Raw genomic sequence first — 12,380 nt, 5'->3', positions numbered from 1 at the left:
TATATAGCTTGTACTTACCTTCTGGCTGCTGCTGTTAAATTGTCAGCAGTGCCCAGGCTACTGATTTACAGCAACCTTGGGGCATGCCTGCACTTTCCTTTCTCACATCAAGGACTGCAGTTACAATGCAGTTGAGCTGAGCTTCTGGAAATACAGTGTAAACATCAAGCGCAGTGCTGGCTTCTGAAACCTTCCCATGAGGCTCATTCTGCAAAAAATGTTACAATCATTTATTATGTGCAACTAATTTTTTAGCTATAATTAACATGGTTCCTCACTTGAGAATTATTTATGACGTAACAGTGTCGCCATACAATAGGAATATGCCTGAAGGTAAGAATGTAAGATCATGTATCTCCTTACACTTGAAAAATTAATCTGGAGCCTTGGAACAGTTAGTGCACTTCTGTTTTCCAAGAAATCCAAACTCCTAATACAGTCTGCAGGGTTTTTCAGGGCATTTTCAAAGTGCTGCTTAAGTTTATCTGGGTAACTTCTCTCGGACTTCCAAACTCACTGGTTTTTATGCCCATAGATCTTCTGCAGCAGTGCTTTTTGTGAGTGAGAGAGTAAGGCATTTCCGGATCCTGAAAAGAACAAATGGAAAATAAAATTTTTCATTTTGCTTTTTATGAATTTGTTCAGTAAACAGTAAACTTTCCTCCTGTAGCTGGTAGCAGTTTGCAGAGCTACTCATGCCAGCTGCATTAAAAAAAAAATATTCTGGTTGCTGGGAACTGGAGCTTTCAAAATAAGTAGAAGAGCTGGCCAAGGCAACAGCCACCAGCTTTCCAGCTCTGTACCTCACTGTGGAGATTTGTTCTTTATTTTCAGGGGTCCATTTTCCTTCCAGCTCCCTGGAATATCTCACTGCTCTGTATGAACCTGCCTTTCTTTTTCCACGGGTCATCCAGGATAGTGAACCACTTGGCTGAATGAATCAGAAAAATACCCACAGGGGCCACAGTGACAGCTGTATTTTCTTGAGGTTTGATACTTTAGTGACTTAATTTATTTTTAAAATAGTTTCTTATTACTTCTAGCTGAAAAAAAATAGCAAGAACAGCAACTTGACAATTCTTATTAATCCAGTCATCGCTCTTCATGATAAATACAGACCAGAAGCTGGTTGTACTGGTTTAAAAAGCCAAACCCGAACTTTGTAACTTGCTCCTTATACTTAAAATCGCCTCCTCGTCCCCTTTCCAATAAAGCTTCTACTTCCATCTTTAGTTTGGCCACAAGATGGCAATAACTTGCAGACAAAATGCTGAAACAGCCAGACAGCGATTTGAAACTGTCTCCCTTCTGAGCTTTTCCCTGCGCTCTCCCCCCTCCTCTTTTGTTTCAATATTTGATTGCATTTATTTCGGAATTACTAGGCAACGCACCCCCAGATGTGTAATTTCAAGGTGATGTGCTTGCAGTGAGATTTTCAGGACCTGCTCAGCAGAGCACCATCATGTGATACTGGGATAAGGTGGAGTTCGTCTTTAAGGGGGAGTCTCCAGCCTTCCTCACCAATCTTTAGGATCTCAGCTGGAGGAATACCAGAGGATCCTTCCCCTTTCCCTACTCCTTCTTCTCCATCCAGCCTCCTGAGCCGGCCCCCGAGCAGATCAGACGGGCAGAGCAGTTGCAAGGTGAGTTTCCCCTGCGGTTGCTTTCCCATAACTGTGAGTGGTTGCGTGCTGCTTAGGCTGGTGTTTGCTTGCTCTCTTAGGTGCAGATGACAAAATCCCAGGGAGGGGTAGGCTCCAGGTTGGACTTGCAGGTGGCTGGGTGAACCACCGGCTTGGGCTGACAGCATTTTGGGCTTCCTTTTGAAGAGCTCCAGTAGTTTTACAGTGCATTTCCAGTCACCTCACAGCACATTATTTCACCCTTTCTGTCTGTTGGTGCTAAACTTCTGACCAAAATCCTCCTGGAGAGTTGGAAGGGTATGTGTGGTGGGGGAGACTGTGCAATCACCCAGAGGGGTCTGCAGGGCTGTGGGCTTTCTCCACCCCATGCCAGCACCCAGGATGGGGAGGGATCTCCCTCATGGTTTGGGAGCTGGTGAGGTAGGGGACAGGTAACAGTGCAGCTGTCCAGGAGATGCAGTTTCATCCCCTCCTGATGTCTGGTCCATTTTGGAGAGGTGGGCAGAGAGGAAGGACTCCTTGTCACTTGCCAGCAGTGCTGTGTTTCTGACCAGGTTCCCAGCTGTGCTCTTAGGTTGCATCTCTGCTATGGGGAGAGGCGAGGGAAGAAGCAGCAGTGGCATTTTCTGGTTTTGAGTTTGATATTTAATAAATAAGTGAGAGCAGAGCTTGGCTAAGGGAAAAGAAAACCCAAGAGCCTGAAACCTAGGCCACCTCATTGCTGGGTGCAGTTTGGTCCTAGCTGGTGAGAAAACCTGCCTGGTTCTCTCCTTGCAGGACATGGCTCCTTGCCCACTCTGCTCCTGCCATCGTCCCGTCAAGTCCCAGGGCTGGACTGCCCACCTGTGCTATATGAGTGACAGTGGAGATCATGATTAAATCCAGACATTGATTTTCGGGCTGGGGTAAGGTCATACTGTTGGAATTGAGGAGTCCTGGCTTCACATCACCCACACGCTTGCCCTTTGGGTAAAGCACCTACTTCTGGCTCTGGCTGAAGCGATGCTTCAAGAGGCCCTGGGGGTGGGAGGTTCTTTACTGGACCCTAAACCACGCTTTGTGGACTAGGGAGACCTGATAAATTTAGTTAGCAGAGGCAGCACGTCTGAGAGAGAATGCTCAGGTGCATGCCTAGCTAGCTTGAAAATCAGAGTAGCCAAACCTCAGGCAGAGATGCCTTTTGTCCGAAATCACTGATCTTAATGTTGACAGTAAAATGTCACTCAGAGGCAAGCCACATCGCCTGTCGCGGTTTCACGTAGCCATGTGGTGATTATGAAGAACCAGCAGAGCCAGCTGAGGTGAGCTCATGATGCCAGTGAGAAGACACAGCATTGGCATGGTCACGCTTTGGCTGACCCTCAGGAGGAGCTGGAGCTGCAAGCCCAGCCCTCGCACGCTGGCCCTGCCCCAGTGAGGAGGCAGCCCCTGCCCTGGTCCCCAGCACGCGGCTGGTTAAAAGGGTGTCTGCCACCAGCAACAAAGACGAATCCACTTAGATGGCACCGAGATTTATATCAAGTAGCATTTAAGACCAAAAGCTCACCCGTTCAGGGTAACGTTTAATGAAGTACATTTTAGTTGGCAATGTTTTTACAGCTTTTGTGATAAGTGCCATATGGTGCCGGGTTTGAAACCCACTTGTGTGAATTTTAAGTGGCATTACTTTCATTACCATAACCTAAGGTTAAGTGAGCAATAAATTTAGCTCATGGGAGAGTGGGCAGAGAGAAAGTTCCAGATTCAGTGTGGCTGCCACTAATGGCGAGTTGGAGTAAAGGTGTGTCAGGTTAGCTATCTTTTTTGGTTTTTTCCTCCTCTACACATATCCCTGCGTTTCTCTGATATTAAAATCCAAGGCCTTGCAAAGGGGTGGTGATTTAGGCATGCCTATTTGTGTTGCATGGGTAAAGAAATTTTCTGCAGTGTTTAATTTCTGCTGTTTTTTGTCTTTGATCTTGTTTTGTTCTTTCTTTGCTGCACAGCCCTGCTAGCTGAGATTAAGGTGTTCAGAGTCCCTGATGTGCCTTTGACTCAGTGCCAGCGCTGCTGTGGGCACTCGGTCGCCCGACATCAAGTGTATGTACTCGGTAAAAAAAGAATGCAGCAATTTTTTGAGTTAATTTTTCCGCCCCTCACATTAGTCAGATGGGGATTTTCCCCCTCCTGCGATGGCTGGATGTAATTCCATGTAGAGCAGCTTGAGAAAGCAGACCTTCGCAGATCAAACTTGTGAGAAGGAGATGTAAAACATCACGTAAAGGCTATGCCGGTGGAAGACCGAAATTGCTTCTCCGCTCGTGATTTCGCGTAACTTGTGCCGGCGGGAAAGGGCCGGGAAGGGGTCGCGTCCCCCGCCTGCAGACCCGCGTTTCGACCGTGCCTGCCGCCGTTCTTCCCCCGGACGGCAGCCCCCGCTGCCTCCTCGGACGGGGCGCCGGCCACCGCCGCCCTCCTCCCGCGGGGTTTCCCCCGGCCGCCGGTTTGGCAATCCCCACCGGCGGGGAGAGCGGCGGCGGCGGCGGCGGCGCGGAGCCCGGAGCGGCTCGGCTCCCCCGGCGGACCCGGGCGGGCCGCCGCTCCGCTCCGCTCCGCGCCGGGGCGCGGCGTTGGGGCGGGGGGGCGGCGGGGCGGGCTCGGCGCCCGGGGGTGACTGGCCCTGCCTCTTCCCTTCTCCCCAGGTGGTGCGAGGGAGATGCGGCGCCGAGGAGCGGGCTCGGCCCGGGGTCTCCTGGCGGGCTGATGGGCGCGTTTTGAACTCCGGGAGCGGGCTGGGGCGGCCGTGAGCGTCGTGGAGCGAGTTGGAAGCACCATGAATACTTCGGTTCTCGCCCCCCTGGGAAATATATCCGGTCACCCGAATTTTTCAGAGAAGAGCTCGCAGATCTTGCGGTTTGAGGATGAGGACTGCCGTGTGCCTCTGGCCATGGTCTTCACTCTGGCCTTGGCTTACGGGACTGTGATAATTCTGGGAGTCTCCGGGAATCTGGCCTTGATTGTTATTATTCTGAAACAAAAGGAGATGCGCAATGTTACCAACATCCTCATTGTCAACCTGTCCTTTTCTGATCTTCTAGTGACCATCATGTGTCTTCCCTTTACCTTTGTGTACACTTTAATGGACCACTGGATTTTTGGGGAGGCCATGTGCAAATTGAATCCTTTCGTGCAATGCGCCTCAATCACCGTCTCGGTCTTTTCTTTAGTCCTCATTGCTATCGAACGCCATCAGCTGATCATCAATCCCCGTGGCTGGAGGCCGAACAACAGACATGCCTACATGGGGATTGCTGCCATATGGATTTTAGCCGCAGCTTCCTCTTTGCCTTTCCTGATCTACCACGTGTTAACGGATGAACCCTTCAGAAACATAACATTTGACGAATATAAGGACAAATATGTGTGCTTGGACCTGTTCCCCTTGGACACTGCCAGGCTTTCTTACACCACGACACTTTTGGTGATCCAGTACTTTGGACCGCTTTGTTTTATATTTATTTGCTACTTGAAGGTAAGAGAGAATCCCTTTGCGATACGTACTTCTTTCCATCTGATGTTTGTTTATCCTTGCAAAGATGATGGTTGTAGGTTAAATTATCCCCCATGTTTCTCTTTGTTGAATTTCCTGCAGATATACATACGATTAAAAAAAAGGAACAACATGATGGACAAGATGAGAGACAGTAAGTACAGATCCTCTGAAACCAAAAGGATCAACATCATGCTGATCTCAATAGTGGTCGCATTTGCAGTTTGCTGGCTGCCGCTCACCATCTTCAATATTGTGTTTGACTGGAATCACGAAATTCTGCCGGTCACTACCTGCAGCCACAACCTGTTGTTCCTGATTTGCCACCTCACTGCCATGATCTCTACCTGTGTGAACCCCATCTTCTATGGGTTTCTCAATAAGAACTTCCAAAGGGACCTGCAGTTTTTATTTCATTTTTGTCATTTCCGCTCCCGTGAGGAGGATTATGAGACTATAGCCATGTCCACCATGCACACAGATGTTTCAAAAACCTCTCTAAAGCAGGCAAGCCCAGTTGCATTTAAAAAAATAAATAGCGATGATGATGACAAAATCTAAAGAAGTAAGAACAATTCTGCACCAAACTGCTGGAAGTGTGATCGCAGGTGAAACGTGTCCAAGGACAAGCACAGTTACGTAACAAGTACAAAATGGGTAATGTTTTTCTTCTTTTTCCAAGGAACTTTGATTGTTGTCACTTTGAAATTATACGCTGTGCATTTTTGTCCCTTTTACTGCTTTAATGTTCGCAGCAGTTATATCTGAATCTTATTATAAGACATAGTTGGACCTGCTACTACCTATGGTTTTCGTCAACTGTCTTTTGTTCTGTTTTCTTTGTACACTTATGTGCTTTAGCACGAAGATATATTTATTGATTTTTTTTTCAAAGAAGTAGTTTTCAGGAGTGTTCATCTAAGACCATTAGAAACAATATGAACCACAGGGAGGCTGTCACTACAGAGGACACCCATCCCAGCATAAAATTAGGACATTCTAATTTGAAGAGTTCTTCTTTTTTAATCCAGCTTTTGATCGATGTTAAAATCCTGTAAAATCAGTGTAGGCATGCAGAAAATGATTCTGTGAAACCTGTAGAATTTGTTAAATGGGGACATGCAGTTGTCTCATTCATAGAGACAATTCAGGCTGTAATCACTTAGGTTCAAAGACAGGATTAAGAGAGAAATTCTGTTCTCATTTATGAGAATAAAACCCTACAGTAATTCCACAGAGCACAATGGGATAACTGTGATGCTTCACCACAGCAAATGAAGGCACAAATGGGCCTTCAGTCCCAACTGATTTTAATAATACAGGCTTTTTAATTTAAAAAACCCAAACCCCATTTTCATCTGCCATCACTGACAGGAGGTAGTGTTGCTGGGATTAAATGTACTGTCTGTCCTGAACTGTGTAAATTCTCCTTGAGACCTATGTCCAGAATCCAAAGGGAGGTGAGACTCTTCACTGTCTGGACGACGTTCAATTCCATCCTTGCAGGTGACAGTGAAAATCAGGTCTGGTATTAAAAAAATAAGCTTTAGCTACCTGAGTCTTTTCATAATAATTAGTGCTGATCTATATAAATTATGTATAGCCTCATAATATTCTGTGTTCAGATACAATGGTATAAGCATGGATTATCTCCAAGACAATGGAGGGTATGGATATAGTTTGGCTGTAATTGTTATGTTTAGCTTCCAAACTCACAGTTTCCACAGTTGGTTGAAGTGCGGAAATATTTGCCAAATATATACAATAGAGCTCTGTGTGTTATTGCTTAAAATATATATCCTCTAATTAGACAAAATATACATGACTAGATCTCCAGCTGAGGGAAACCCGCATAACGACTGCTGTAAATGAAACGACAACAATATCAGCCAGCTGAGGTTGTGTCATACAGTGTACTTTGCTGTATAATCAATGCCTTTTTGAATAATCAGCTTTTTAAAATCCAGTATAGACCCTACTTTCTTTTAGCAAGGTCACTTTAAACCATTCTGGCAGAGAAAAGGGTCTTTACAATGGATATAAATGTAAATGTAGCATAAATGGAAATCTGATCTGATATCTTTCTGAGCAAAAAGATCTCAGGATGTGATGGTGAATTTAATATGTCCTAAACTTGACGTGGATAAATGCCTAAGAATTGAAAATTATTTGGTTTGCCAGTATTTAAAAGTCAAAAACTGTGCCTTGTGCTGTCTTATAAATAGTGTAGAATATTAAAGTAGCAATGTGTTCTTGTGCATAGTAATTCCACATATTTCTCTACTGGCAGATAATTTAATGAAAAAGGAGGTTTCTGTGGTTGAGAACAGAGAAGGAAAGTAGAAAATGAATTTTAAGGCAGAACTTTCTTTCAGAGCTTTGCCCCTTTGTATTTTATGAGATTTCCCTTTTCTTTGTGGTTCTCTATGGAGCGTGTTGCTAATAATTTGACAAGAGTCTCCTGAAATTATTCCTCTATCACTTTACAATAATTTTCACAGGCTAAGTGTTGTGTATTTTCATGAAGAGATGTAATGTAGAAATGCAGCCTTGTTTTTCTATTAAGAATGTGACAGTGGGTTTTTCCCACTTGAAAAAAAATGCAGTGAATTTTATGTTTTTTCCCATTTTGGAAAAAAAAACAAACAAACAAAACCCCAAACTTTCTTGCAATCTAGTGGAAGAAGAAAATGGAATTATTTGAGAAAGTTTCCAGTTAGTTTGCTGGAAATTTTTGATCATACATTTATACAGAGTAGGTGTTGGAGCAACGTTTGAGGAACTTGCTGGTGCACAGAGACCTAAAACTGGCGTGTCCTAAGATTCGGAGGTCTTGGGATAGCAACATAATTCCTCCTATGTCAGCCTTTCTCCTGCTTGAGGTATGGTCTCATATCATACAGCCCATCTGATACCGTCTCATGCTGTCTCCTGAGAATGCGTGTCAGGTGTTTTTTGCCTACCAATGCCTGATAAACAAGGTGAAGTGTAAGTAGGAGCATTCCTTTGGCTTATTCGTGTTAAGCGCAGGAGCCATTTTTCTGCTGCACTGCTGTCCTAGGACCAGGCTTCTCTTATGTTTCCTCACTTCCCTGCAAGAAGCTTTTCTGAGCCTCTGCTAAGGATGCAGGCTAGCACATCGTCATAAAAATAGCACAGGGGATGCTGCCTGAAATGAGAGTGGAAATGAACACAGTGTAAAGAATGTTCAGCAGGAAAATCCATCTGGAGAATTTCAGAAGCAAATTCATTGCTCTTCTGAAGAATTTGTTATGAGGACAAAGACAAAAGTCTCTCCGAGGTGCTGACCTGACATCTGCAGGGCGTAGATGACATCTACTGAGAGTAGAGTATTTTTGTCTTTGGTTTTGTGACTGCACACTGGAGTCCTCAAAAGCCGCTGGAGACTTTCACCTCCTGACACCTGGCTACAGCACTAATCTTCTTTTTCACTTTCAGAGCTCCAGCATGGCTTCTCATCCTCTATATGCTAAATTTCTTTACAGGGTAAGCTGTCAGGTTTCATGTTTCTCTGTCATTTCTCAGTCATTCTGGTTTGATATGTGTTCCTCCTATGTGCTGTTTTGTCAAACTTCCCACACTTCAGCCCATGCTGATTGCTGTCTCAAAAGCCTGAAGATCCTTCTTATTCTTTCAGACTGGTAGAAAAGTTTTACTGACAGAAAAATGGAAACAGTGAGGGATCTATAATGTATCTTACTATTTACATGCAATACATTTCATGTCAAATCTACAGCCTTAAATGACAAATGTAACTATTTAATAGCCTTAAATGACAAATGTAACTATTTAATAAACATTAATATCTGCTTTATTTGTCAGTTATTTTATCATCTTAAACTTCACTTTTATCCACCACAGACATTTAAAGGTTCTGCATAATCTAAATACACCAGCATATTTGTATGTCATCTTAATAAATGCTTCTGTATTCCCATATTACTTTTTTCACATATCTCTTGGCTGTGTCATTGTTACTATGTACGGTAATCCACAGCTTTCACATCTTCATTTAAAAAAAGGATAATAATAAAGGAAGAAATTAATTGACAGTAATACCAGCTTTTGGTAGGCTAGGAAAAAGCTAGCTATTTACAAAAAACATAAACTCAACCCTGTTTTTTCCACTTCATAAAGGAATCAGATTTAAACCAGGAAAAGAACTAACATGGCACGACCCCCCAGGTCACTTGAGCTGATGCTGACTGCATCTCATCAGTGATGAAGGTGTGAAGGGCTAAGGGTTCATATATTCTGATGCTGCTGTCCTGCAGTGCAGTACAGTACCAGCTATTATTAATGGATCCTAAAAGCAAAATTCTGATACTGATTCATATTCAGACTGTAAATCAGCATATGTTTAAATCCAGGCCTGTTCATCAAATTCTGATTCTGACCTCAGGAAAATGTTCTGAGATCAATGAAACTGGAGAATTTGCTTAAAGTTAATCATTTGCCGAGGCACTATACTGAATAAAAGTGCACTGCTGGCTGGCTGGCAGCTCACACTCTTTCCTAAAAATCAGATTCTGCATTTCAGCTTGTTATAGAAATAAATTAATAGCATATAGTTTTTCTCTGGAATTTTCTCTGGATTTTCTCTGGAGTCCAGTGCCTGACAATGCTTCAACTTAAGGCTTTGCTTCCTAATTTCTCATATAAAAAAATTTACCAAACGAGTGCATAGAGAACGAAGACAATAAGGAAACTTTTTTTCCTGTTCTTATTTTTAAAGCATACCTAACAGTAGGAAACATGACCTTAAATAGCACCTCTGTCTGCAACAGATTAAATTCATTCAGCTGTGTAGAAAGGGTGGAGAAATAATAGTTATAACCAAATGATAAGTTTTGTTGACAGCCATTGCTCAACTGAAGGATATACACAACTCCAAGCTCTACCATGTCCTCTTCATTCCTGTGTTCTTTAATATGTGGCATCTGCTTCCCTGAATCATTACTAAATACCCAAGTCATTACTAAGGCTGATGTGAAAGAAAATTCTTTTCTTCTATCGCTGTTTTGCAGAATTTCAAATGTTTGAGGATTACATGGAAGAAGCAAAAATAGGACCAGCTTTAGCGTCTTACACTTCAATTAACCTGTGGTCAGAAATAAATTCTATTAAATATTTCTGCCCATGCAAAACAGTGCTAATGGTCTAACTGAAGTTGGTATTTCAAAGACTAAGGAGAGCATTCACAAAGACTAACTTCAGCTGAAGGGTGGCAGTTTTTCTTGCCTCCTTCAGTGGCAACCTGAGGGCACTCACACCTGCTCTACTCTAGGTGTCACGCATCTACCAAAATGTCTTTCGCTTCATTATTTATACAGGCTGCTAAGGGACAGCCAGCTTCCAGGGCCAGCATTAGGCCTAGTGATTACTGCCTCCCTTCCTCCATCTTCCATGGTGCTTCTGCTGTTACTTCATACTTCATACCCTTGGCAGCTGGTTTCTGAGGATGTCAGAGGAAATTTGTAGTCTGATTTAGTAAAGTGTTCGAGTGTATGGTAAAATTCAACTCTATTCAGGACAGTGCTTTAAATAGTTTCTTCCATTAAAATTATCTTCCAGCAAGTTTCTGGTAAGCAAGTTTATCAAAATTTGCACTCCATAGAAGTACATAATTTACAAAGCCTATGTAGGATTTATGTCCATACAGAACATCCAGCTCATTGCAGCAAAACTGACAGCACATGCTGTCTTGTGTATTCCAAAGATCTGGGTTGATGATCTGGTTATCTGACAAAGATCAGGCTTAGTTGCAAGAAATTTGCACAGATGCAAATGTGTTTGATTGCTGCACAGGAGAGGCTCTGCATGGTGAACTGACTTGCCGCAAATTATGCAAAATTTCAGATACAGGGGGAAATAGATAGAATTTGGAAAAGAATAACAAAGCAGAAGATCTAGATGAAGCCTTGATGCATTCTGTCAGATATACACAAAATGACTCAAAGGGAGACTCGGACATTTATTTATCTTTGGGGACAACAGACTGACACGTAAATATTTTTTGGGGCAAAGTGGTGGTCAAAAAAGTATGTGTGATAAATAGGTTCTCTCCTCCTGTTTTCAGAAAAGGTATATGGATCTTTATAAATGACTCTGAAAATGTATTTTAAGGTTCTTCACCTTAGATTAATCTAGATCTGTCTTTGATACAAAGGAAACAAAATGTTTTTGGCACAATCAAAAAATAACAGCTTTTCATCGCACTCACCCACTGCACATGAGTCCATTTGCTGTCACTTCTGCACAACATGGAGAATGTTTGTTCATGGCAGGAGGAGTAACCTGATCAACAAAACTCTCCTTGTCTTTCTTGGTTTGTGTTTACACTGATACTGTGCTGCTGTTTTTCACTTTGCAATCTCACCCCCACCCCCCCAAGCTATGACATTTTTATTATGCTATTTATATTGTTTCTTAATAAAAGCTCTCTGTGAAAAGATGTTCTTGAAAGATCCTATTCAATGTGTGCTTGAACATATGGGTGAAAGGCCATACAGGATTTGTAGAAATGTGACTGGCAATGTGGTGATGTTTCAGGGGGTAGAGAAGTAGAAAATATATTTGTTGCATACTGTTATTCAGCCCTTTTCATTTAAAGCTTTTGTTATAATTTTAATTCATGTAATCTAAATGTCACCTAAGTCTACGTATCTAGTGTTACCTCTTGGTGACGAGCCTCCAGAGACATCCAGCTAGTAGGAGACATAGGGTAACACAGCTTGTTTCCTTAACTATGGCCCTCATGATTGTCTATAAGATTCTCATTGTTTTTAATATACTTGAAGATATATATGCAAAAGTGTTCCCTTCTTTCTCTTTAAGACTAGTAAATGTTTTACATTTAGGAGATTTAATAGATAGGACTGGATAATCTTTTCTGATTTTTCCCACTATTATTATGACTGTAACATTTGAGGGTCTTCAATTAAGCCTTGATTTATTAACATTTTGGGCACAAGGGTAGTCTCCTGGATGTCTGTCAGCCACTATGTTGATGTGCTTATAATTAGACAGGTGCTAAAGAGCCTTAAAGCCTGACCTAAAACACTGCAAGGTTAATGGAAAGCCTCTCACTGACTTCTGTGAGCTTTGGGTAAGGTACTTGTTTCTAGTGACACTAAGGTGCGATACATGTCTGAATATCTGCTTCCTAGAGAGGGCAGCAGGCCATA

The 12,380-nt window shown here is 42.8% G+C and overlaps 1 protein-coding gene across 1 annotated transcript; it reads left to right on the top strand.

Moving 5' to 3' along the window:
* Positions 1–4,329: 4,329 nt before the first annotated feature.
* On the top strand, positions 4,330–11,647 carry NPY1R (neuropeptide Y receptor Y1). Its single transcript, XM_069786282.1, has one exon. It carries the CDS (start codon positions 4,456–4,458, stop codon positions 5,731–5,733), a length of 1,278 nt encoding a protein of 425 aa, XP_069642383.1. The 5' UTR covers positions 4,330–4,455; the 3' UTR covers positions 5,734–11,647.
* The last annotated feature ends 733 nt before the right edge of the window (positions 11,648–12,380 follow it).

Source organism: Haliaeetus albicilla, chromosome 1 (assembly GCF_947461875.1).
Source record: "Haliaeetus albicilla chromosome 1, bHalAlb1.1, whole genome shotgun sequence".
Taxonomy (NCBI): domain Eukaryota; kingdom Metazoa; phylum Chordata; class Aves; order Accipitriformes; family Accipitridae; genus Haliaeetus; species Haliaeetus albicilla.
The sequence above is the reverse complement of the archived record's forward strand: the minus strand, read 5'-3'. Positions and strand labels throughout refer to the sequence as shown.